Source organism: Buteo buteo, chromosome 10, assembly GCF_964188355.1.
Source record: "Buteo buteo chromosome 10, bButBut1.hap1.1, whole genome shotgun sequence".
Taxonomy (NCBI): domain Eukaryota; kingdom Metazoa; phylum Chordata; class Aves; order Accipitriformes; family Accipitridae; genus Buteo; species Buteo buteo.
Genome location: NC_134180.1, coordinates 6,140,806 through 6,168,297, shown reverse-complemented (window position 1 = coordinate 6,168,297; position 27,492 = coordinate 6,140,806). Strand labels below are relative to the sequence as shown.

Genomic DNA, 27,492 nt, shown 5'->3' with positions numbered 1-27,492 from the left:
AGTGTGAGCTCTGTGTGAATGGGTAAAGATGGGAGGTAGTATACCAAATGATCTAGATATTTAGATGCCCATGTAGGAAAAAATACATTTGGGAGAATGGGAAGTCCTTTTTTAATTCCGTGCAGCATCTACTTTGACTAGGGTTGGCAACGTCAGTAACAGCTGTAACACTTGTCATGTGGACTCTTGCACAGCTTTAATCTCTTAAAACTCTTGAACTAGGAAGCATGGAAATAATTCAGAGAGAGTAGATACTTAGCTCTGCTTTGTCTTCAGTAGGATACAGTGTTGCTTTTGGATATTGATGCTCTTTGCCCACTAAATGTAGCGATGGTATATTTAGTTGTACTTGATCAGTTAATGAAATTATTATAATGTGATAATTTGAAGCTTGTGCTATACAGGTTTGACTTTTTTGTCTGTGTTACTTGAGCATTGAGAATACAGTACGTATTAGTAACAGCTTAAGAAGTTTTTGAAGTTCAGGGGGAAATAATCTGTTGATTTTTTTTAAACGATTTTTGCACATAGAGATCTGCAGTTCCATTCATGCAAATTTTTTACCAAATGGTTTCCTTTTGCTTTCAGGATTTTTGCTAAAAATTGAAACAAATTGCTGGTGTATGTGACAACCCTTTCTGTGCAAAATAGATTTTTTTTTTTCCACCTTCAGATGCTGATTGCTGAAACAGATGACATCATGGTGTTCCACTTTAGCCTTATCTTTTGGGAAACTAGTGTATGTTGGCAAGGGAGATGCCTAATAAGATCATCTTCCAATAGCGTGGAGTACTTCACCAATTATCTAGGAAGAACATGGATCATCAAATACAGTATTAATGCGATTGGGCTGATAGATATGTGTGGAGGTTGTGTTCCAGAACTGTCAATAGCTTTTCATTCCCCGTGCTGAAGGTTTCTAAAGTACTTGACTAGGATGCTAGTGAGGTAGCTATTACTTTTTCTGTTAATGTAAAACAGAACAGAAAACCCCTTAAACTTAACTGCATAGGCAAAATGCAGTGTAAATGGGTTTTTATTAGCATTGAGTGAAATACTGATAGGATGGTAATATCTAGATTCTAAATATATGCAGTGCTAAATAGAAAGTTTTGTACTTTCTGGTGTTCTTACATCCAAGGTATGTCTTTCAGATCATAGTCCTGTGCAGCCTTAACCAGTCCTGTTGTGTGTTGCCCGATCCATCTGTGTCCGCCTGTTCTCCACGCTGAAGTACGAGTAGTTGCAGTGGGGAAGGATGAGCTCTGGGGCTGCAGCAGGCTCTGTCTGTGTGGCGTGGGGCAGGAGTGGGATGAAAGGGTAGTATTGGACTGGGGAGAAGGTCCAGTATGTTAAGAGGTTTTGTAATGACACGAAGATGGTAATGCTGTCCTAGTCACCTTCCATAGGAATCCATCATGGGATTATGTTTTGTGAGAACAAGGGAAATTATATCAGCTGAGGAACTGGCAGAGCAAGTAGGAGGAGAGAGACCTAGAAATCCTCAGGAAAGATGTGAAACCTTTGTTCAAAGACTTCTTGAATATTGTGATAGATGGTAGCCTGTGATGTTTCCTGTTCTGTTCCTGGTACTGTGGAAGATGCTAGGAGCCTATCCATTGCTAATTTCTATCAACATATAGTACTTGGCTTATAGAGTGCCCTTTGAAAGACATTCCTCCTGTGCTGTCCTTTTGTTGAAGGAACTGATGTCAGTTACATTAGTTAGGAAGAGTGCTTTGGAATGAACTCTCAAATAATGGGCATGTTCATGATAAGCTTGGAACTTCTATGATATTTTTCAAAATCAAACCAAATTTGAAAATTGTCACTTTCAGATTTTCAATATATAGAAAATGTGACTGTAATAATCACTGCATACTCTCTTAGGATATTAGTGCTTGGATATGAACTTTCAGGTATCTTATTTGTAAATGAAATATTTTGAATTTATATTATTTAATAGTGTCTGGTTAAAACTCAATATGCCTTACATGTAAGTCATAAAAAAATGCTTTGCCTTGAGTGTGTATCACTGACAGTAAAGAAAATCTCTAAACTGATGATTAAAACATTTGGATGTGTCTAAAGAGATTGAAATGTTCAGTATGTGATTTTTGTTTTATCACTGTCATCTGATTTCAGAGATCAGCAGATGGATCAAGTCCAGAAGATGGAGATGGTAAGAGATTTGATTGTCAGATTAAAAAACACAAGTATATGTCTCTCCAGGATTTTGTGCATTTTCTCTAATTGCTTTTTTCTACAGAATCTGATCGAGAGGATGGGAGCTACTGTCCACCTGTAAAGCGTGAGAGGACTTCATCCTTAACTCAGTTCCCTCCTTCTCAATCAGGTAAATGTTGCTACACTATTATATATGAGGTGGGTTTGCTTCCTTTTTTTTTCCCCAGTCATGTCAGCAGTCTTACTACTGTATGCTGTGCTTTGGCTGAAGACCACAGCAGCCATGTACTCTGACTTTTTCTATGGCCTGTGTTAGCAAATTCAGTGAAGCCCAAAGGAGTTGATAGAAAATATTTTTAAAAAAGTATCTATGTGTAAGTTTATATATATTTGTAGTTTCAGCTTTTAATCTTACACTGTTAAATTGAAGAATTTACCAGAAATCTTTTTGATTTGTTGTGATCAGGTTGCTTCTTAACAAATTTATATAAATGCTACCTTTTTCTTAGTTACTTTGCTGCCAGGCAAATCTTCCAAGTCTCAGGTCGTGCCTAAGTTGTTTTAGTCCTTTTTTTTTCTCCCATTCCTTTAAAGCGGGGAGAATTCAGTGCATTTCAGCAACATTCTCACCTGGCAAATGCAAGAGAGAATGACTGCTGCCTGTTTGTGTATACAGTCAAGGCAGCAAAATCACTGGGAAGGCCAGGGGTAAATTTCTGCAATTCACATACACAGGAATGGTCATGTTTGATATTTGTGGTCACCCACAGGAACAGTCTTTAAAATTTATGCCTTCTCTCTTCACAGACACTCTGAAGGTTTTTAGCTTTGGTCAATAATTATTTTAGCTGAGATATGTCAGTGCTAGGAGCAGGTTTGGAGACTTAAGTTACTTTGTTTCTGCCATCTTAGTTGAAATAATGGAGATGAGAAAAACAGTAAAGGAGAGAACAGTAAAAAATATTCCTCTAACATACAACACATTTGGGAAGTGTGACTAAAAGATGAAAACCTAGTTATTTTGCTTTTAATTTTAAAGAAGTGATTATGGAATTTAAAATGTAGTTGCTGATATTTTATGGGCACAATATTCTCATTTCATGCTGCCAGTGCTAGTCAAGGGAAGAATCCTGTCTTAAGATCTAGTTTTTCTGGTGTGCAGCCTAGTGGGTTTCAAGGTCTAGTCCTGTTAATTGAGTACTGTTCAGGGAACCAATGTTGCTGCTCTCTGCATGCCAATCACTCTTAGTAAAAGAACACTGTCTGCACAAAAATAATGAATAGGGGTTTTTTGTCTGTAGACGTTCTGTTAGGATAACAATGTGTATAGCCTGTTAGGAGCTTGCTTACTTATTAATTGGACCTTAGATTCCTAGGTTCCCTGCAGTCACTAACTCTTCTAGTCTGTAATGCCTTTACCTTTTGAAATTACAATCTGTAAAATCTCAGATTTTGCTTAATGCTAACATTTGTTAAGAAGTGGAGGAAAACAATTTGTTTGGCACTCTTACGGTTAAATACTAGATGTTTCAGGATTCCATGTACTTTCTCAAGCATTTGCTTGACTAATGCATTTTGACTACATACAGTCATTTATTCCCTATTTGACTCCCTTGTTCTCTTCTGATGTGTGGTGTTGTCAAGCAGTGTCAACTTTGATTGGAATTGCAACTTCCATAAAGGCTTCTTTGAATATTGCTGACAGTATTTGATGGCCTTGGTTTACAGAAAGTCTTTCATTTTCCAAACCTCTTAAATTTTTTGTGGGGTTATGTTTCTCTTAAGGGTAGGGAAATTTTGCTTAGATGAAACCTGCATCATGTTTAAGATTAAGGCAGACCGTAATAAAAAGAGAGAAGATGGAATTAAAGGAAAGAGGCAAACATTAAAAAAAAAAAAAACAAAACCCAAAAAAAACCCAAAAACCCAAACTCGAAAACTTAAATACAAAAGGCAAGTGCTGCATCTTATGGTATAAAGGTGTTCAGAGATGAGTTTCCTTTTTCAACATACTTAAGCTTCTTCCACGGCCTCATAATAGCTAAAAGAGCTGATAAATATTGTCGTACTTTACCTCATGCAAGATGATCTCTTGGAGACAAAAAACCCCAGCCTACTGTTGTTGCTTTGTGACTCTTGATGCATCTACCTCCTGCTCTGGTCATCATATTTCATAAACTGCATTGTCTGTGATCCTTTGTACAACACCAAAAGTACTTCAACTGCTGAAGAGGGCCTTGACCAAACTTCTTATTACTTGCTTCTCTAGGTCCCAGCAAAGTGTGGAAAAGAAACACTGTCCTTTGTTCTTTTCAAACATTTTTTGCTGTTTCGTTGACTGTTATGCTTAAGTGTGACATCTGCAAATACTCTGATGTACTCTCCTTTGTTTCTGTAGAAATTTTGTCCTTGCAGGCCAGTTCAAACAAGGTGCTTAGCTCTTAGGGCAAACTCTTAAGCCTCTGAGAAGCACAGGTGTTAGCTTCCACTATTCAATAGGCATTACACTCCTTTCTGCCCTCTCTGCAGAGGCCTTTTGAAATGTTATATGTATTTTGTAATGATACTATACATTCTAACATCACTTTTAATTCCTACTTCAGATACAGTTCAGACTGGGAATCCTGTGTTTATCTTCCCTCCAGAATAAATGAAATTTGCTCTTTCTCTGTTTCAGGAGAAACTAAGGGGATTTTATGGACAACAACCTCTTTACTTCTATGGCTGTAATGCTGTTTTAGTTTAGAAGAAAAAAAATCTAAAATAAACAAAACAAATTACTAGAGAAATAATTTTCAATTTGCAGCCTTAATATGTCTGGGAACAGAGTTTGTAATTAAGAACAACATGTACAACTTTATTTTTCTTTTTCCTTGACTGCAGTAACAAAGAACAATGTCTTTATGCCATCAAGCTTCTGCGAACCCTCGACAGGCAATTCTGACTCAGAACCAGGTGAGATTCCTCATTTTTCTGATTTTTCTCAGCAAACTGCTGTTAGTCTGTCACGATCCAAAGTATTCTGATACTTCAGAAGTAAGACCCTATCTGGGAGAATGGAAGTGGTAATGATTCTGATCTTAGAGTTGTTCTCTTGCTCACTTCATTGCTTGATTTCATGCTTGCTGGAGGTAATTAAAATAACAAGTATCAAAATTCTTAAATGCTTTGGGAGTGGTGGTGGAAGACTGCAATATGACTCTATGCCTGCCTGTTAACCTCAAGATAAAACTTAAGGGAAATTTTCATTTATCTACTTTGGATGCTGGGGGGTTTTTTTGGTACTGAAAATCAAATCAACCATAATCTATGGTCATGATGATGTTCAGCCATGACCTGTGAACTCTGTGTTGACAGTACTGCTTACTTTGTTAATTGTTGTCATTCTGCAGTTTGGTTGTGTTGGTATTGCTGTATAGCAGCACATTGTTATCTTATGCCTAAATGGCATGAGAATAATTAAGTACAGTAAAATGGTAAGGTACTGAGTTGTCTTACTCTGAGCACAGCCATTATGCCCCTAAAATGAAACATTTTATAATTATACCTTGTAAGTTCTTAGGAACTCATTTTGTAATAGCTGTGGACTTATGAATATTATTTTTTTGAGATTTTGGTATTTTATCTGAAAGCCTTAACTGTAGTGAGTGCAAGCAAAGGAATTTTTTACCTTCATACTATAAAAGTATAAGGTAAAAGCTAATGGAATTACAAGAAACTAATATTAAGCAATTAATTTTAATTTAATTTATGATAATTAGCTTTTGTGTGCTTGTTAGCAGCTGTCATGTTCAGTGATGCTTTTGATTGTCCTTTCTTTAGTTTGATTCTCACTTGAAACCTCTGCTACCTCTGTTAAACCTCTATTAAGTCCTTCATGGAAGGAACTCCATTTCTCTTATGAAAATAATCTGTTTCGTGTTTCTCCTGAAAAACAATTTTTATTTTTTTTTCTTGCCACAGCTTGTGTTTCTGTCTTTGTGATGTATATTTGCTGTGATGATCACTGGAAATTCAGACTTCTTCTGGAAGAAGGGAATTTGTTCTTTGGAAATCTCCTTATGACTTCAGATATTTATAAAACTTGTGGGTTGCTACAGTGGGGAAAGCATGAGGAATTCTATGACTGACTGAATGTATGTAGTATGTTACAGCTATGTCCTTGCAATTTTGTGTTTTGCTTCTAGAGGAAAAGAGCAGTGGATTCCGGCTAAAGCCACCAATACTTATCCATGGTCAGGCACCTAGTGCAGGTGAGTTCAATGTTTTCTGCAGCAGTACAAAGAAACCAGTTCAAGCATCTTATTTATTTGAGTTTCCTCAAACTGCTGTTGTAACTGGAAGGTAGCAATACCTGTGTTTATGCAGGAAAAAAATCTTGTATTCTCCAGAGAGGTTATGCCCATATCCACTGCGTAATGTGTATGGATGCATTGAAATTTTGGCTTGTATCAGTCATGCATTTCTGAAATGTATCTCCCAGTTGTCTCTGCTTAGCATGCTTTGATTCAATTCTTAAAAATAGTCCTGGGCTTTGTGAACGCAATTTCTTTGGTAGCAAACTGGAACAAAAGGAGTGTTCCAGGAATGCACTGAACAAGTTCCAGCCATTAATGGGCACTCAGTCTAGGACAGGCCTAGAGCAAAGTCTGAAATGTTGTTCACTCCCCACTTTCCCCTCTCCCTGACTTTTGACGATAGCGTGGAAGTTGGGTCCTTGACCCTACCTGTTCTGCTGTACAGTTTGGCTCTTAATGAGTTTCCTGTTTGCTGATGTAGACCTAGCCAGTATGGGAAAGACATTAATATTACAGCTCCTTAGGAGTTTGAGGAAACAAACCAAAACTATTTTGGTAATGGAAGCTATTATTTGTTATATATGGAAACTGTTTATTTTGTTTGCAGGAAGAATAGTAAATTTGGAAAAAAAAACAAACAACAACAAAAAAAACAACCCAAGTGTTTTTGAGCTGACATGTGAATGTTTGAACTTAGGATAGTTGTTACATTTTGGTTGTTGTCATGTCCTTTGAATATGGGTGGCCTGAAATGGAACTGGTTGTAGAATATTCAGCTGAGTTGCTATGAGTGATTTCTGTTGCAGTATTTTATTGGATCAAGAGTTCATCTTTATTTTGTTCAATGAAGAAAACTGAACCTTCTGGGATTGCCATACCCTTACAGAGTTGATACTAAGGTGGTTTTGGTTCTGTGTTTTTTGTTTGTTTTTTTTATTAGGATTTTTAAGGTCAGTTGGCTTTTTGAATCAGTGAGGAATTAAAGAGTTGTAGTGCCGTGTATCTTACTATAGCAAACAAAAGAGGCCAGGTTAATTAAAAAAGCCAAAAGGTTGTTAAATGAAACAACATGTAAGACTATTACACTACCAATACATTTGATTGTATGAAGAACAACAAAAAAAATTTACCAGTATCTGGAAATTACTTCATTGGAAGGAGAAAAGACTTGGAATGTGTAGTTGAGTAATATGTCAGTCAAATGGGATTGCTTGTGTACTGTTCATTTCTCTTACATTTTGACTTTTATTTCTGAGTCAGTCATAGACTCTCTATGCTTTCCTGGGTAAGGTAGAGAATATATTTTTAAAGTGTCTTTTCAGACTATGAAGTTGTCTTCTCTATTTGGGACTAATTCTATCTTGAGGCTGAGTGAGGGATGGGAAAGAAGCGGGTGGAAGCTTCTTAAATGTCTGGTTTTCCATTGTATGTTCTGTTGGAAACAGTTACAGAGAAGATTAGATGAAGCTGAATTTTTCAACTTTAAAGGTTTATAGCTCTTGAAAAAACTTTGTACTTGCAGGTCTCCCTAGCCAGAAACCGAAGGAACAGCAGCGAAGTGTGCTGCGTCCAGCAGTATTACAGGCACCACAGCCAAAAACTTTCTCGCAGATGGGTGAGTAATGCTTTTGCTTTCTAGAATACTGTGGAGGGAGAACAAAAATACAAAATCTGTTTAGTGTAGCACTTTGTTTTCGTTCAGCATCTGCCCTTGTTTTTCTAGGTTTTTCTTTTCAGAAAAGAAACATCTTAAATGTTAAGTATATCTGTGTTATATAAGGGATAACACAGTCAAACCTTCAGTTTTTGTGTAGGATGACTGCCTGATATTGCCAGGCCTCTAACTTTGGTGTAGTCCATGCTTGGTTTTTGGAATAAAAAGACTTCTAAGGGTGTGGAGTGGCAGTCTCAAATGACAGCATTGACCATGGTGTAATAAGCTACTGCTGATCGATTGAACGGTAGTGATAGACTTCAGCTAGCCTGCACAGTGATGTAAAATGCCTAAATCACTAGGAGATGCCTTTAGGCTTGGGGACCATTTTGGAGTTGAGACTTCAAGATATGATTTTAATTCTTAAGTTTGGTCATTTATATTATGCTCATTGTATTGTTATCAAATTCCTTTGACATAGCTAATAGAAATAGGCAAGATTGAAAACTGGAAGTTAAAGCAAAAAACTGTTCAAGGTGTCCATGTCTCCTAAACTCCTATGTTTCCCTAGTACCCCACCTCTTGTTGTTTGGAGGTTCAGTTGAACTGAAACAGAAGTGACTTCAGTTAATGCTGAATCTGGCATAGAACCAAACATTTCTAGCTTGATTTCTTGGCGTGCCTGTTGGCACAGATTGGATTCTATATAGGACTTAATATTGGGGTACAAATTTTCAGTGGGAGTTCAGTATGTAAGTAGCTAGATCAGTCCAAAGAGGAGCCCTGCTGGCTGTGAACAGTATTAGACAGGAGCAGGGTGGTTGTTTGAAGTTGTATATGTTGAAGTCACTGCAGCTTTTGTATAGATTAAGTGACTTTTTGCTGACTTAGTTTTCTGCATTTGGAATTTTGATTCTACTAAGAATTGCTGAATTGTGGTCCTTGTCTCTTGCAAAATACTATGGGAACTCTGTAGTTTACATCGCAATGTTTCATGGGCTTAAACAACAAAAGAGCATGCAATTTGCTATAGAAAACTTTTAGGACAATCTGATTAGCTAGAGAATTTATGTCATTTTCTCATTCCTTATTGCAGTTCTCAGCAGTGGCACTAACGGTGTAAATATCCCGCCAGATTCTGCAGCCACATCAGAATCACTAAGTAATGCGACACTGAAAAGTTCTGACTCTGAAGACAAGGTGAGTTGAAGAATTGGAAGCACACTCAAGGTGACAGACCTTAAAATAGTATTCTCTGAACAGTGCAGTTTCATCAGTGATAGCCCCCTTATCTATCCATATTATGGTAGTACACTTGAGGTGTAGTAGTAGATTTTATACTGTCTGAATAGTATGCTATATTTATCTTTACTAACCGAAGAACTGTAACAAATATTTACTGAATCCACAGTTTAGGATGGTTTTTCACACCTACCTTCCTTCACAAAATATACAAAAATTGCTCAGTTCTGCTTCTACTGTCATTGATTCCTTCTAATCCTTCTAACTTTTTCTAGTCTTGCTGTAAAATCTTACTGCTGCTTGAGTGATGCCATTCCTACCATAGATGTTGAATTCCTGTAATTCGGGCATCTTGGTTCAGTGGACTGATAGCCAGAATACTGCTTTTTCATCTTATCAGATTGCATGAAGAAATACAGCTTCCTCCTGCAGATTCATCTCTTACCCTGTGTGCAGGGAGTCAGGAGAGTAGGGATTTGTCTTCAGTGAGGCGGGGGGAAAAGCTATCTCTTCCTCCAGTGGCTGTCACCAGGTCTGACTGGCTTCCTAGTCTCTGGCCTGACAGGACCACATTTACTGAATTCCTGTTCCCGTCTGAAATACTGCCATGGCAGCTGCAGCGAAAGATTACAGAGCTACTAATGGAAAGTGGGCTGCAGAGGTGCAGGATAGAAGGTGGTCCTTAGCAGGACAAAAGGTTCAGGAACCTTGAGGTCCTGTGCAACAGTGATGAACAAGCTGAACATGAATGAGTAGTGCATCCTTTTATTGATTAAGAGAACACACTGGGCTGCTTTACTAAGACTGCAGGCATTAGATTCAGAAAAGTTATTGTTCACCTTTACTTGCCACTGGTGGGTGGCATCAGGCGTATTGTGTATAGTTTGGGGCTTGCCAATACATGAAAGACACTCAAATCACCAAGGTGACTAGTGACTGGAGCACCTGATGTCTGATGAAAGAGTGAAAAAGCTGAGTATGTTTTGCTTGGACTAGGGGAGGGGAATTGAATTGTTCTCTTCAACTATCTAGTGGTGGGCTGTAGCAATATAGAATGAAACTTGGAAGTGCCTACCAAACAGATGAGAGGCTGCAAGTGTGGGGAAGAGCGATTCTAGTTGGGTATTAGGACAGAACTATCATATTTAGTGCAGTCAAATGTTGAACCAGGCTAGCAAACTGTAAAACTGCCATTCTTGGATTTTTTGAGACTTGACTGTACAAGGTCTCATGTAGCCTAGCATAATTTTGAAGTTGATGCTGCTTTGAGCATGGTTTGGACCAAATGATTGTTAGAGATTCCCTTGAACCTTAACTGTTCTGTGATTTTTTTTTAAATATTTTTTTTGAGATGTTTTAAACAACTGTGGAATTTTTTTTAAATGAAAAATTTGCCTTGTAGCTCTAGAGATGTTATCGGCTTGTCATTGTAAATGACTGGGTGACTCACCATGTCATAACATGTGTGTTTTGTTTAAAGAAACTCAATTACCTAGGCTAAAGTTTTCAATTCCTTTTCTTTAGGCAGGAGAATGTCAGAAAAAAGAGTCCAACAGTACTTCAGATGACGATAGCTGTGAGAAGGCAGAACTAAACGCGCAGCAAGCATTTGTATTTGGGCAAAACTTAAGAGATAGAGTTAAGGTAAACGTGTTTGTTATCTTGACTAAGAGTTGATGTATTTAAATGAGGATAAGAAGCAGTGGAACAGATCATTCGTTGGCATGAGCATTACACACTGTTTATGAAGTACTTTGAAGCCACTATATAACAGGGTTAAAACCTCCATGTATATATGCAAAAATAGAAGCTGTGAACACAGGTCAATTGGCTGTTTAGTAAAAAGGTTTTCCAGACATTTAATAAATTAATACTGTTTAGTAGCATAAGAAGCTTTTTCAAAAATAAACATATCTGCTGCAGTCGTAGGTAGCATCTAAACCTCAGGGTGACATGTTTTCTCTTACATTTTGGGTCAGAATTAAGTTGAAATGTGTTCCTAAGATGCTCCCATGCAACCAAGACTTCACAGGAAAGGTGAGAAAAATAAAATGGGGTAGCCTGGGTTCAAACCTGTGCATGGAGTAATTGACTAGATTGTTAGTACCTCCTGTTGAAGACAGGTTTGTGCAGGTTTCCTAGCATAACAAAAGAAAGTATAATACTGGGATATAGGCTTATATTGTTTTATTGTAGAAAGTGTTTGTGGATGGAACTTTGTCTTGAGAAAGAATGAGCTGAAAATTTTGTGGTCAGTAGTTAAAACTGTCAATACATACTTGTTCTTTTTATAGCTAGGAGATGAAAGTGATGAAACTGCCGATGTACAGAACGTTGGCCTTCCTACATCAGACGTACCTTCTGCAACAAATTATTTTCTACAGTACATCAGTTCCAGGTGAGACTACAGGGAAACGTATAGGACAGTTTTCCTTATTCTGTGTTCAAAATTATTTGTGATTCTGCTCTTTATTGGATGCAGGGCTTATACTGGGTCAGTGGGAACCCAGGCTTCTGAAGAATGAGGTGGCAAACTTCAGATCTGGGGGAATCCTCAATCATCTGGTCAAGGGAGATGCATTTGACACCATTTACTTGACCACGTCCTCACCAAAGCCTCTTCAGAAAACTAACAAGCATAAGATGAGAGAAGTCTTCTCATGAATGATTAGAAAGAAACAGTGATGGGATAAATTGGAGCTACCAGTAGAGTCCTGTAGAGATCTATGCTGTATTTGTGGTGTTCAATGAGGGATAAAGGATCAAGGATAAAGGGAAGAATAGTTTTAAAAAAAAAAGGTTGTTTGCTCTGAAAAGCTTATTATCATGAACAATATAGAGGGCCTGTATGAATAAGCAGGAACCTAACTGTGGGAGGTCTTTGAGAGAATTTCTGATTAGGCGATAGCATCAGAAGAAATTTGATGTAGGTATATGTAAAGTGAGGCAGCCAGGAGAAAACTGCTAATTATATATACAGTGATGAACTTTGACAGTCTTCACTTAAGGCTAAGATGTTGAAATGGCTCTGAAAATGTTAGCTCAGTAGTGCTCAAAAAAAATCAAGTAGTGTTACAGAAAGATTAGAAAACAGAAGAGAATTTCTTAATACCCAGAGCTGTGAATTCAAGTAGTAACTGGAAAAGCATGGGGGGGGAAATCCTGCTGAGAGCAAGAGTCGAGCGACATCTCTGCTCCTGGAAGAATCTGAACTGCAGATTTTTTGAGGCCATGAAATAATTGTAGGAAAAGCACCAATGTGTGCTTGCCTTGTCCTTATATTCTGCATTTTTAAGACCTTGTTGTTCACCATGAAGTAGGTACTTGGCAGTTTTGCAGTCTTAATCCCTTTTGACATTGAGCTTTTCAGATGATGCATTGGAGAGGTAGAGAACACCACAGAGTGACTCTGTGAATGCCAGGTCAATGCCTTTTCAGAGACACTGTCAGATTTTTTTAATCCTATTTGACAGACAATAACTTCTAATATGTGGGCTTCAAATAATGGAATATTAGTTTGTATATTTCAACTTGTATGACATCTACTGCCATATTTTGATTGAGTCTTCACTTTGGGAGGATTTATTCATGGTAGGTCAATTGCCAGAAACTTAGTTTTGGGCTTGCCTTTAAAAAAAAAAAAAGCATCTAAGTGGAGTTGGCTCTGTTTTTTAGCTGAGACGGCAAGACATTATGGCCATCAACTTGTAAAAGGAAAATTCCTCCCTTTGTGTGACATGCTGCTAGTCCTTTAAAAACTGTAAATGTGCTAGGTTACATGGCAGATATTGGTAGATCATATTGAGTTCCCAGTTGGCATTTGGAGCTCAGAACTGTGGTATTTAATTCCTGTAGTAGCCAAAATTCCTCCCCCTGAGGACTTCCTCTCTTCTTTGAATCTCCTTATTCAGAAGTAGCAACTCTACATGCATGATTTAAAGGTTTGTTTAGTTCTGCTTGAATCATGTAGTGACATGTGCCCCTATTTTCCAAACTTAGTGAAATGCACATAGGCTTGATGTCAAGTGGTCTACATTCTGCATGTTCACTTAGTAAGCATCTTGATGTCTTAAAGCGGCATGCCTGAAGGGAGGGCAGATGAACAATGACTTCTTAAGTTTTTGAGTCTGTAAAATAGAAAAACTATTGTCCTTCCTAAATGGGATTTTAAAATCTGTTAATAAAAACACCATATGGGAGGAGGATCCTTATTCTATAAGGGAGGGTTGAGATTTGATTGTGAAACTTTTTGGGGAGGCTGTAGCATTGCAGTTAGTCTAATAAAAGGCATTCATTACTTATCCCTGCTACCTTTGCTTCAGTTATGATATTGCAAGTGGTTTTGTTTCAGTTCTTTCCCTTTCTGAGAAAATTGACCTAAAAACATGTAATAGTTCAAGTTTGTGCATATAGAACACTGTTTAAAAAAAAAGTATGTTATATGATTAAACAGGAAGCCCTCACTTAGCATTCAGCATTGCTTAATATGTAATTAGATATCTAAAGGGAAGATACTTACAGTGACAAAATAATTTGCCATGATTCTGAGAGAATTCTCATTCTGTAAAACCAGTATGTACTCTCATACTACTAAGTTGAATTAATTTTTGCTTATGTTTGTGTCAACCAGTGCTTAATTTTTAAAGCCAGTGACAATTGCTCACTTTTTGAGGAATTTTCTCAGTAGAAGACAAACAGATATTTTCCTGACTTATAAAACCTGTTTTGTTTGGGTTTTGTGTTTTTGTTTGTTTTTTTTTTTTCCAGTGTAGAGAACTCTACAAACAGTGCAGATGCATCTAGCAACAAGTTTGTTTTTGGACAGAACATGAGTGAGCGAGTCCTAGTGAGTATCCACTGTGTATGAAATGTTGTAATTTTGTGAGTAGTTTGCATTATGGATTCTCACTCAGGAATTTTGAGAACCTTTAATTATACTTGTCACTGGAGCACAGTTTTCTTTCAGTGGTTTCCCTTGTAGGTAACTTATTTTGAGTGCAGTGTAGGGGTTTCATTATGAGCTATTGTCTGCAACAGCGGTGTTGTCCAGGATTTCCCTGCCAAGCTCTACCAGTGTAAGGAGATTTGAGTGCCTTCTCTGTAGTGCATGTGGTTCCTAAGTCCAAGCACTTTATGGCACAGCTTGCTTCTTTAAATGGCTTCTTCGATATAAGTATTTGAGGGTATTTTATGTTTGCTGTCCTCCAAATTGAGAAAAGTTCAGTTGCATGACATCCCCCAGTGATGGGATTTCAAGTCCAGCAGTAAGGCAGCTGCCTCAGTACTGAGGTGTGATTCAGGAAATTCTCTTTATTGTGTACTGACCTACAGTATAAATTCTAGTGCCCCACTGTTTCCTACTGTTGTTTTTATTGCTATGCTGGTACAAAAGAGAAACATTTAATGCTGTGCATTCATACCTGTCTTAACTGCTGAGCAGGGAGTTCGGTCAAGTATGCCTTGAGTTGAACTGTAGCTGAAACTTGTTTGCTTTGTTGAGCATAACTTCAGAATAAGAGTTGAAATTTGGTTTCAGTTCAGGGGAAAATAATTTGAGATAGTTTTCAGGTCACACTTCATTCAATTCCTTGGCTGGGGTAGTAGGATGGCTTTTACTATGAAAGCATGTCATCCCTGGGATTCTTCTTTTGCTGTATGGTTTATAAACACTGGACCCTTCCCTCAGTAACTGATCACTAGTCTTGTTCTGCAAAACTAGTGTATACTCTCTCTCTTCTCTTTACCTCCTCTTCTTTTTGCAATAGAGTCCACCAAAATCAAATGAAGGTAGTACAGAGAGTAATAAGGAGAATGCTGCTACAGAGTCTGGGTCTGAATCGTCTTCTCAGGAAGCCACGCCAGAGAAAGGTGAAAAACAAAATATTATTTTAGGAATGGTAGTTAATCCTTGTTTAAATGATTGCATTTTTCAATATCCTGTTACTTTATAAAAACAGCATTTTTATGTTGCCTTTACTGTCTCCTGTAACCAAAGATGCAGGTTAGGGGTGGGAGGTGACATGGTGGATGCTATAGATTCTCTTGTCCTTTTCTCTGTAATGTTAAACACTTACATGCTACACTGTCTTTTTCATGGTTGTTCCTGTGGTATTGGGTGTATCTTCAGCAGAATGAAAGTAAAGGGAATTAACAGAGCAGGTACTTGGATGTACAGATTGTAGAAGAAATGTGGCAGACTGTTTTTTAAGAATTCTATTATACTTCCAGTGACTGAATGTCTGAGTGAAATGTTTATTGTATTGAGCGGGTGCACCAAATGCGTTGCTTGAACCAAGAACTGTTTGCTGGGTTTTAGACTTCTATGACTCTTCAGATTGGCATGATTTTCTGGAAATTTTGGGAGCTATGGGCTTTCTCCAGCAAACTGCTTGCAAGCCAAAATAAAAGCAGAAAATGAATCACACTGTACATCTGTAAGCACAACTGTGTAGCTGGTAGCAGTATCGATACTGCTGGAGCACCTACAGATACATAGGTGTCCATGTGTCAGCAAAGGCTTTTAAATACTGTATGTGGGCAGAAAATCTTTCAATAGCTTACCTCTTCTGTCCCTTGTGTCATCTTTTGCTTTTAAAGCAAGTCTTAAAAGACAAGCTTTAACTTCTGCTTTAAATTTCAATCCTATTTCTAATGTTCTATTAACATCTGTGTTCTGTACTTTTATTTCTTCAAATTCTGGTATACTTGTGTGAGACCTTTATAAATCTTACAAAATTATATGCTAATCATTCTCAAACTTTCAAAATGTTGTTCAGCTAATAATATTTCAGAATCACTGGCGGAGTCTGCAGCAGCCTATACTAAAGCAACAGCAAGGAAATGTCTATTAGCGAAGGTAGAAGTGATTACTGGGGAGGAAGCTGAAAGTAATGTGTTACAGGTAAGAAACGGGTAAAGTAGAGGAGCTTTTGAGTTTAAGGGGATTCATACGGATGTCCAGTGAATGCACACCACCTGATGCCCTACAGCTCAGCCATCCTCTGTATCTCTAATGTATTTTCTTGTGTTAAAATGCAAACTTTGGATATTTATTATCAGATCCTTAGTTTGTTGTTTCTTAATTTCCTCTTTCTGAATAAATTTTAGTGTTTGGGCCATCCAGACAATCCCTAAGCATACTTTCCTGAATCCATCACACAAAAGCTCCTATCTCCAAAACAATTATTTGAAGAAAATTTAAATGAACTAAATATTTTTAAGTTCTTTAATTATTGTACTACTGAAGATTTTTTTTTAAAACTCCGAATAGACTATTATGCCAGCAGTCTGGTTTCTTGCGTAGCAGAAACCATAAAACAGTACTCAGGAATTTGTCTTGAGCTACTTAACTGCATTAGTGACATTTTAGAAGGACATTTGGTCATGACTTAGACTCCTGATTCTAATCGTGATTTATTTAACGTAGTTATTCATTAACTTAAATATACTTACTAACTTCAGTATGTTCTTAATAAAAACATGCAGGATTTTAATGTAAAACTAAGTGGTATATATATATAAATTTTTTCCTTCTCTCTTTATCCTCCAATTATAGTTTTTTCTTGATCTTTTAAGTTACTCAGCACTTGAACAGCATTCTTTTTTAAGGATAGCTCTTTGTTCTTACAGACATGCTGGTCTATTCTGACACCAAACAGATGCATGGTGTCAATAACTAATGTGTATTAGTTACACTTGTATTATCCTACAAAATAATAGTCTGTAATGTTTGTTGTCTTGGACTTCTTTTTGCCAGACATGAATGGTCTTTAAGTAATTGTTGTGGTACTTCTTTGTTTCTGTATAATTCAGAAACTCCTGGATGCTTCATGTAATTGAACAAGACACTGAAGAAATGAGAGTTGTGTTTCACTTCGGAAAACCACAACTTTTAGCAGTCGTATACTTGATAGAGGACTGATTTGCATGAATATGTTGTAACTTAAGACCTCTCGCCTAATTTATGTTCTTTTTTTCCAGTGAAATTTAATGCACTGGAATCCCGAATGGGACTTGTATGACAGAACTATGTTAATGTTGCAGAAGTGAAGTCTACAGAGCTAGGTGTTCTATGGTGGAGGAAATGAGAGAAACAGAGGGAACAAAAATGGAAATATATTCTCTACCTAGTGCATGCATATATGTGGGGAACTTGAGGGGTGACAGTTTGAAGTATGAAACCTCAGCAGTGACAATGAAGATGGATTAGAGAGGGGGATATAAAGTAGAGATGTTTGGCAGAGCAACAAAAAGGGAGCTTTTATGGGAAGCAGGAACAGTGCTACCATTAGAAAGTACAAAAGGTGTACTTTTTCAAACTGATGAACCAGGAAGGCAGGAAAAATACCTTTTGTTTATTCATGACTTTGTGTGGGTCAGGCTTTATGAATTGATAATGAGCTAACATGTTTGTTCATCCTTTCTTCCTTAATACAGGAAGAATTTTGCTTTGCTTTCATTGTGCTGGGTCTTCCCAGCAACAAATACCACATTCCATGGTGCAAAGTGCACCTAAGACTTTTAAAAGAATTGACTGATTTAAGATGATAGATGTCTCTTACCCAGTCTCTTATCACAATAAGTTTCCTCTGTGGAAGTTTGTACCTTATCTGAAAATTGTTATTGTTGTTTGATCTTGAACACAGGTATTCTTTAAGAACATATAGCTTCTGTTAATAAACCTTATGACAGCATATTTTGAGGAATTTAGTGCAAAAGAGAGGATGACTCCTTTGGTTTCCACAGCTATGAACAGTTTAAAATTCCAATACGAAATCTGAATATTTTTTTAACCAGCTGTAGGTAACTGAATATGAAATATATTATTACTTCAATCAACCACTATGCTATAGAGATATTTTCTGTTACAGATTCAGTGCAAGCTGTTTGTGTTTGATAAAAACTCTCAGTCTTGGGTGGAAAGAGGTCGAGGACTTCTGAGACTCAATGATATGGCCTCAACAGATGATGGAACATTACAGTCTCGGCTGGGTAAGAGGAACCAGGGGAAATGAGGTACTGGATGACAGTCAGTGCTATTTTCATAGGATGCTTCCATGACACACAGCAGCATCTGCTTTAGGTTATGTATTAGCTACAGCAACTCAGAAGCAGTTTAGACCTTTTCTCTTGCTTCAATTTATGACCATTTCCTCCAAAGAGAGTATCTTTTCATATCCTCCTATTGTAGCAAATGTTCCAGTTACTTTTTTTCCTCCATAAAAGCAAACTGTATTTATTAGCAGCTAGAATATTTGACTAGAAATTTATGGTGATGTTCTTCAGATCTGGGATCTTTGCTCTTTGGGACGGGGTGCTTGTGGCAGTGGAAGTCTGTTTGAATAGTGCACAGTTCTTAAGACTGGCAGGAATGTCCGTTAGCCTGAGATTATCAGTTTGGATCCAACCACTGAACTTTGATGTATTAAGACATAAGACTTTGCACTAAGTATCTTTAGATATGACTGATAATCTTTAATAGCCTACATTCTTCTGGTAAAAGAGGAATCTTGTCACAACTGTTAAAGGGCTTTCCCTTGATACTCTTCGTAAAGAGACTTAAACATTCACACAATAAAAAGCCATCTTTGCTGTTTTGAGCTTCCTGTTGTGTCTTTTTCCACCTAACTAATCTTGTATGTTGGCTTTAGTAATGAGGACTCAGGGGAGTCTCAGGTTAATCTTAAATACCAAGCTCTGGGCCCAGATGCAGATCGATAAAGCCAGTGAGAAGAGTATCCGGATCACCGCCATGGATACGGAGGACCAAGGCGTTAAAGTTTTTCTTATATCAGTGAGTACTGTTTTCTGTTTGCATTTTAACCTTCCTACTAAAATTGCTTGCTTAAATTGTAGTTGAGGTAACATTCCTATTCTTCTTTGCACACTAACTCCTTACCACTACCCCCACACCAAAGACAAGGGGCTTGGCAGTCTTTGCTTGTCTGAAAAGCCTTACTAGTTGTGAAGAAATGCCATGTAAAAGGCCACCCTAGGAAGCCAGATTGTCCAAAGCATTGACCATGGAGTCATGGGATCTGTTCCATGCCTACTGAGACTATAACTGTAGTGTAAGATAAATGCAAATAATTTTTTGCTATCAAGGGAAATAAGCATTTCGTAGATTGCTGTGTAATAGCTTAACCAAAATGAGGTCTACCAGAACTTGTAGCACGGGAAAGCTGTCATTGTCTATCTACGGTGTGGGCGGACGTATAGGTGCTCACTGGAAGTGAAACACTAGATATCTGTCAAGAACATTGTGTTAGTAGTTAAGGATAACACATTTTAACTTTGATTTTCTTTTAATACAGAGTATTCCAAGTAGTAGCAGGACAGTGAAAGTGATTTCTGTGCTTGGTAAACAGGCAAACAGCAATCCCAATTAGAATTACTAAAACACTTGGGAGATCATGATACAGTCAGCAAGAAAGAAGGGTCATTCCCTAATGTCTGCTAAGAGCACTTAGAGATTTTGAGAGGTCTGAACACATTCTTTTGACTTACACTGATTCTACACAAGGAATTGCTAAAGAATTAAGTGTTCTTATGGATCAGAAATTAAGAGAACAGCAACAAATAGTCAGCTTCCCCTGTGACATTAGATTTGTAGGACTGGGATCTGGAGTCCCAGAGTGGAACTTAATGATACCAAATATCCATTGATAAAGAAAGAGCAGTGAAATTAATGAAAAACTTCTTCTCAGCATTCTTCTAGATTTGAAAAGTTTGAGTTAATCTGTCATCATGTTATTCACTATTGATTTTAGTATTGATGAAGAGTACCTTGTATGGAACAACTTACTCACTGCAGCTCATTGCAGGGGAATTTTGCAGAGGTTACAGACGGGGAGGATGGAAACAATTTTTAATGAAAATTGGGATCGTTACCTTAAAGTTAACTTGGGGTAACAGTAGTAGTAGTTAATATGAGGACTTAATTGACATGGTGAAGACAGAATTTCATAGTATTCGAAAGGAGTTCCCTTTTAAATGATATCCATTAAATACTTGGTTTGATAAGCCTAAAAATTGTTTCTTTTGAAGGCATGAAGTGGCCATTAACCTTTGAGTAAAAAACCATATATTCCTGGACAGACACAAATGCTTCCCTCTGAAACAGCTGATCAGTATAAAAGAGTGTAAAAAACCAAACAACCAACCCCTGGAATAATCACCTGCCTGACTGCATGTCCATTCAGTTTTCTCATTATATCTTATGCTGAAACTTTGTCAGTGCATCATGAAAACAATTAAGTGACTTGATTACTAATGTGTGAAGTTGAGTGATTGACAAACCTGGAAAAATCTGTGCAAGACAAACTTTTTAATTAAGGATCTTTTTAGCATAAGCTTTTGGGACGTGTCAGGAAAGCTGTGTGACTGCTGGTTGAAGAAAATTATACAAAATCAGCTAGTACTCATTATGTTAGAGAAAGTTGGTGCTGAGTGGAGAGGAATATACCCTCATCATCAGAGTTTAGTAAATCTAGCATCTTGCTATGTATACCACAGCCTGTTCTGACCTAGTTTGAAAAACCCTGTATGAGAAAACTGAAAAGCAGACTGTGAAATTTGGCATGACTGGTATGTATTATGTAAGCAGTGTTTTTATTCTGTTGTAATTCCTTGCACCTTTTTCTTGTTTCTGAATATTAAAAAAATGTAGGCAAGCTCTAAAGATACAGGGCAGTTGTATGCTGCATTACACCATCGGATTTTGGCCTTGCGGAGTAGAGTGGAACAAGAGCAAGAAGTCAAGAATGTAGCACCTGAGCCAGAGGTAACGCAATCAAATGAGGAAGACAGTGATGATGATGTCATTGCACCTTCAGGATCAGTTGGAAGTGGTAAGCAAGAAAGTTTCCTGTTTTCCATGTGTTTTTCTTTAAGGCAGACTGTCTTCTCTGTAATTGTATATTATACATGTACTTTTGGCCTGTTACTTCTCACAGGTGTTTGTGGAATAAGACTCATTGCACAAATTGCCTTTTTGAATGCAACTGTTTCTTGTTGCTTCTCCAAACTGGTAAAAAGGCCCCTGTGCTGCTTCCATCTGAGTTACATGTCACAGTTTAGCAGAGGTTATCTGTGCTTCAATTAGTTCTAGTTTTGTTTACAGGATTTTTAAGGGGTGGTTGTGAGTTTCATTTTTGCCTTCAATGTGGCTAAGGCTTGCACATAAAACCTGAGATTACTGTCTTGGACTACTTTCAGCCCGCAGGATCCAGACTGACCCTTGAGTAGAATGCTATTTGGAAAGCAGAAAGTTTACAAAGGGGCATGGAAAGAGTGTGATTAATTTCATTGTACATGAGGAGACCATAATTTAAGAAAAGCACTAGTCTTCAGTTTGAGGAAGGCTTCCTTCTGTACTCCTGATTTGGGAGTCATCTGTGCTTTGCGTTCCTATGGCTTAGAACATCCAACCTTTAACAGAGACCAGTCCTCTATCCTGATTCACTGCAGGGGAAAAAAAGGAGGGAATTAATATGAACATAAGCAGTAGGTAGATTGAAGAGGCTGGAAACTGAGCTTTTAGGCTCTTGGTTGCTACTGGGATCCCCAAACCAGCTCAGTCAAGAACATAAAATTCTGCAGTGGACAGGACTTACTCTGGAGAAGGAAGATGTAAGGGAGGGGAAGGGGGAACTCTACAGTGCTCATCTGTCATTGAAATCCTAAATCTGAGACTGCTGTAGGCTTCTCAGGTAGGGCTTCTTATTGTAAGGCAAGAAACAAAAGATACTTCTTATGACAAAGAACTACTTTGTTTGTTTCAGGTCCTAATGATGAAGGTGACGGGCAGAATGTTGGCAGCACATAGCAGATGTGAGCCGATCTGCTTGCAAGGCTGCTATGAACACCATCTTGCAGGCATCTCTGGATACCCCAGGCCAGCTATTATTTCAGGCAGTGTTGAAGGCTCCAGGACTTCAGAACTGTGCATCCCTGTTCTGTTTGTTTGGTTTTTTGGTCTGGATCAGTAGATTCCACACAAAAAAAGCAGACTTTGAAACTACCTGAATGTGGTTTGGGACGTGAAAGCTCATCATATTGATGAGCCAAAAAAAAAAAAAACCAAACATTTCCCCTCTTCCTTGTAATTGAAATGGCACATTACAGCTTGTCACAGCTTTTCATTGGGACCTTTTGACTGTTTCTTCAGTAGTTCATGTCTTGCAGGCCTCCGAGATAAAACTTTCCAACACAGTTCCAACTCGAATTCTGCTTTCATAACCCCTACTCCCCCTTATGAGTTTCGGCCACCTGCAGGGAAACCGTGTCCTCACCAGTTCCTACGCTCACTGACTGCCCTTTTGGGTTCATTCTCTTTTTGGACTGCAGATGGGGCAGACCATGTTTTTACCTTTTAATCCCAGAGTAGGTTGTGGACACCATTGTTCCCTGTCTAGTGGGTTTGTAAACAGAGAGAAAGAAAACATTGTGGTTCACGAGAAAAGCTTTTTTAATGCGGTAATAAGAGACTTTAAAGTCCACAGGATGTTTTGCTAACTCCTTTTCTTTCTTCCCATTTCATTATTATTATTTGGGGATTTATATTGTGGTGATACTTTTTTATTTTAGTTTTTCAATAAGATGCTCTTGTGTGTTGAAAAAGTGAAACTATTGTTTTGTACTGTTCTTTTCTGTTACTATTTAAGGGAGAGCTAAGCCACTATATATAATAGATGTTGCATACAATTTTTCTTAGAAAATTATATGTTTCTGTGGCTACAGTAAAGTGTAGGAGGCATACAGGTTACACCTTCAGAAAAGTTGACGAGGAAACAGCTGTTAGCCCTTGGAAGAGTAAAATAGGCTCATTTAATGAGCTCTGTCAGCCATTAAAATAAATCTGTATAATAAAGCAGCTCTCATTTAATGGCTTGATTCAACAAGCCATTTAAGCACTTGCCTGACTTAACTACATGTGAATAATCTTACTGAAGTCAATGCAACTATTCATGCTTAAAGTTGAGTACATTTTTAAATATCGTGCTGAATTAACGGCCTTAAATAGAAAATTAACTTCTAACCCTTCCTGTCCCTGTTCTGTTTCCTGAAGTCTTGCAGCATGAAGAAAAAGGTAATATTGCCAGCTTTGAATAGTTTGGGCTGAAGGATATTGTATTCTGTTCCACCAAAATAAAAGCAAGAATGTGTTTTCCTGTGTGTAATTCTGAAGTACTCCTACTGTAACCATAACTCACTTTTTGCTTTGGATGTTTTCTAATCACTTGGGCCTTTTGTGTGACAGTTGAGTTTTATTTTGTTATTAAAACATATGGTATATTCTTGTCCAGCAAAGTTGGAATTTGGTAGTCACCAAGAACAGTGACCAAGTCACTTTTGCTATAAATTCCCCAAACTTTTCTATTTCCTTTATAAATAGTTTACAGATAGATAATTTCTCATTTCCTTGCTCTTTCTCCTGTAGGTTAAGGGAGATCTAAAATGCACCATTTAAAATTAAAGGGGAAGAAGCATTTAATGTAGCATGAATTGAAAATTAAAACCCAGGTTGTAGCACAAAAGCAACTTTGAAATTATTCACATAGCAAAACAGTCCTTATTGCCTCTATTTTCATGAAAGATGCTTTTCTTCACTGGGAGTCAAGAACATGTTTTTACCTGTTATCTGTTGTTAACCACTGTTGGAGACTTAAGTTTTTGGGGCAGGGGGATGCTTTGCTTTTCCTGGTAGCCTGTTGAAGGAACATCTTGGATTACTTTTCTGGGGAGTGAAAAGGGCTAATGATTAGCTGTGCCACTGCATTTGTGATTTCTCTGGATGGTCTGCTCATGCCTTTCTGCATTTTGTTTTTTTCTCAACATTATGAGTTTTTTTTAACCATGCACAAACCTATTGATGGACCCCTTCTCATGCAGCTCATTAACAGAAGCACAGCATGTTTCTTAATACCCACCCACACAATTGTTTCTGCATCACAAGGTCTGGGGAACTATTGTATTTTCAAATGTGATCTGCATTTTGGATCTTGGATCTTTTTACATGAGAGAGAGATACTCAGATTTAAACTACTCTTTTCAAACAATGTTGCAGCATAAAGCTGCTTGTTGTTGTCAGCATAAAGAAAATTAATAAGGTGTCTTGGTCAGCAGGGCCTACTTGTGGAGAAACAGGTTTTACTTCACGGTCCCAAATGCCATGGGGTCTATGCAGAGTCTCACTTTGAGGTGCGTTACCTAAAATGAAATTGATGGTGCATGAAGATTCAGAAAAATGGAATAAGCTTGCTTGCTTTGAGGTTTAGTGGTGGTATACAATCACCTACAGCATTCTAAAAAAAAAAAATAAAATTTGGCAACTATTTACTGATACAAATTTTATTTCAGCTGGAATCTTTGCATATATGTTTATAGTGAAGAGGGAAATATTACTGTGAACCACTAACAGAATTGGCTATAGATTGAGTTCAGGCCCTGCCCAGCAAGATGTAGTTATGCCAAAGCAAAACTCTTATTTCACTCTCTGCTTTAAGCCTTAGTAAACTAGTGACAGGTAAAACCAGCTGATGCCCATGTGTTTTGAAAGATTTATGTAAGACCCATATCAAAATGTATGTGGGAACTACATTAAAACTTTCATCAGAAAACAAGCAAACAAAACACCCCAAGCCCTGTGTTGTATTTCCTGTGCTGGGCAATGGCTCTTAGAAGGGAGGTTGACAACAACCAAGTTTGCTTTCCTACAACAATCTTCCCCTTTCACCACCCTCCTGCTGCATCTTTGCTCTTAGGTCTGTTGTTAACATATGTTACTGTACTTGTTCTGGCTGCTGACTGATGTGGGCACAGCCTTTCAAATTTTCCAGCCGAAAAAAAGATACTGAAGAGTGTAATAAAATTGAGCACATCTGATGGGGAAAATGTTGCAAGAATGGTGGTGTTACTAAAACCAGAAGTAAACTTCTTATCCATAAAATTAAAAATAAGATTACACCCACAGGAAATACAAACATTAAGGTAAGAATGTGTAGTTACAATATCTTTCTGTAGTCCAGTTCCCAGTGCATGATGCACTACTTCAGAGAAGACAGGGCAGGGAAAGATCTAAATAAACTAGTCCTCAGCAGTCCTCCACTGAAACCAGGCTGGGCAGATGTCCAAACTGTTAGAAGCCTGCAGGAATAAGAAACCTCCAACTTTGTAATGACTCTCTCCCTTGTTCCCAGTCACTGAGGTATCAATCAATTCCATTGCTTAGGTATTGCTGCCATTAAATGACTGTTCCTAATGCGTCCCATTTTGCAGTTTGACTGGCTTCTTGTTCTCTCAGTGAGTGTAGAAAATGGTTTATTTCTAGAAACGTTACATATTTGAAAGTTTACCATGTTTCCCCGTAATCTTCTCTAGTTTTAGGAATTCCAATTATGATAATTGCCATAATTTGTCATGCAAGATTTCATTAAACTGACTTTTCACTGTGTGCTTTTCTCCCCTTGTTCTTTGGTCTTTCTGTGCACTGACTTGCTTAAGCTGAACTCTCAAGTCCATTATGCGGGTAGCAGATAAATTCAAACAGAATGTATAAAGGTATTTTAACTTTCCAGGGTAATTCTTTTCCTCGTGTGAAGATTAGCACAGAGCATCAGAGGTGCTGAGAGAATTGCTAAGCTAAACTCCTAAAGTCAGTCTTAATTCCTATCTGTTAGGTTATCGTACAGGTATCTTGCAAAGAAATGCTCAAAGATAATTTCTGTAAATGAAAGTCTCTCGTTTAAAGATAGTATTCAGAGTTCCCTTTTGACTACCTCCTTTCAAGGGCGTAAAGATATGAAAGCTGAATTTGTTATCAAGAACACTGGTAATTCTGTTGCTGGTGGTAGGCAGTGAATGCCTTTTCTAAGGCTACTTGTGAATTAAATGAACCATTCCTGATTGCATTCTGGTGGCTTACCTTTGGCTTCTAATGAATCCTGGGAAAAGCAAAGTATTAAATGTTGTATTTTATGTCCTCCTGTTCAAGAGACCAGAAGGAATCAGTCAAGCCCCAGCTGCTGCTGGTAACAGTGATCTGAGCAGTTCATGCCAAGCCTCAGTCTCTACTAATTGTACACATGGGAAATGCTTTTTATATTGACCACTGGAAAGTAGCTCACTAATTGTAGTCCATTTTGCAGACAAGATAAGATTCCTGTTCTGGAGAGTTCAGAGCGTAAGTTTAGTGCAGATGGGAGGTCTATTGAATAAGGCCATACAAAAAGCTGCCAAAAGAGAGGAGGATGGGGAAATGTTTTGAATGTGACTTGTCAGTGGGTGGTTCTGTCCTCAAGTTCCAGAGGCAGAAGGAAACTAAATCATCTGCAGCTTGTAGTATGATGGCAACTCACTCCCCACATTTAACAGTTAAGGGAACTAATACTCTCTGTATTAACTAACTGGTTTGTAGCCATAGTCTACAGTTAATTGTAAAATACTTGGAGTCAAGTTAGATGCTTTAAGAGTAATGTTACTTACCTAGATTGATTTACATGTGGCTTTCCCTGGAACTTGCCCATTCGTAGTAACTGTTATGTTTTACTGTAACAGTTCTCTAATGAGTACTAATTGCCTAGGCTGTGTTTTACACCATTCAGAAGCCTGAGGACAGGCTTCTGAAAATAAACCATAGCAGCAGTGTGCCAGTCCCTAAGGTTAACTGTGGTCTATAGGTGAGGCATGTTAAGAGCTGCACAAAAACAGGTGCTGTGTCTTGCAGCTACGTACAGGCACAGGAGAAGTCAGCAGGAGTCTCAGTTCCACCTCACTTGTCTGTGGAAGGAGTGGTATGAATCCCCTGCATGTAATACACACTCAGAAGAGCTTTTAACAGCTGCTTAAAGGTTAGAATGCTATTCATTACTTAACGGTGTAGAGTCTTATCCTATGCAAGACTTAGTGGCTTCCATACGTTTGTTTATATTGGGGAGTGAGCATTTGCACCGTATGCTACCATGCAGTCATGGCTTTTCTAGTCCTGCTGTCCGAACAGTCACACAGCCTATTGTCAGATGTGCTTAGAAGGGACTTGGCAGGAGGAATAAAACTGCCCTATAAACTGCTTTCTTTAATAAACTGCCAGTGAGTACTTGATTGGTGCATTTG

General features: G+C 37.9%; 1 protein-coding gene across 2 annotated transcripts in view; it reads left to right on the top strand.

Annotated features, from left to right (window-relative positions):
- Nucleotides 1-25,842, top strand: part of RANBP3 (RAN binding protein 3) — a 50,818-nt gene extending 24,976 nt beyond the window's left edge. For both annotated transcript variants that reach the window (XM_075038314.1, XM_075038313.1), the window contains 15 exons: nucleotides 2,146-2,182; nucleotides 2,270-2,356; nucleotides 5,071-5,142; nucleotides 6,375-6,440; nucleotides 8,008-8,100; nucleotides 9,236-9,339; nucleotides 10,906-11,025; nucleotides 11,676-11,779; nucleotides 14,149-14,227; nucleotides 15,147-15,249; nucleotides 16,158-16,282; nucleotides 18,252-18,372; nucleotides 19,032-19,174; nucleotides 21,050-21,230; nucleotides 22,164-25,842. In XM_075038314.1, coding sequence (XP_074894415.1) covers nucleotides 2,146-2,182; nucleotides 2,270-2,356; nucleotides 5,071-5,142; nucleotides 6,375-6,440; nucleotides 8,008-8,100; nucleotides 9,236-9,339; nucleotides 10,906-11,025; nucleotides 11,676-11,779; nucleotides 14,149-14,227; nucleotides 15,147-15,249; nucleotides 16,158-16,282; nucleotides 18,252-18,372; nucleotides 19,032-19,174; nucleotides 21,050-21,230; nucleotides 22,164-22,207 — 1,479 coding nt within the window. In that variant the 3' untranslated portion in view covers nucleotides 22,208-25,842. The remainder of the gene's footprint in view (nucleotides 1-2,145; nucleotides 2,183-2,269; nucleotides 2,357-5,070; nucleotides 5,143-6,374; nucleotides 6,441-8,007; nucleotides 8,101-9,235; nucleotides 9,340-10,905; nucleotides 11,026-11,675; nucleotides 11,780-14,148; nucleotides 14,228-15,146; nucleotides 15,250-16,157; nucleotides 16,283-18,251; nucleotides 18,373-19,031; nucleotides 19,175-21,049; nucleotides 21,231-22,163) is intronic.
- The last annotated feature ends 1,650 nt before the right edge of the window (nucleotides 25,843-27,492 follow it).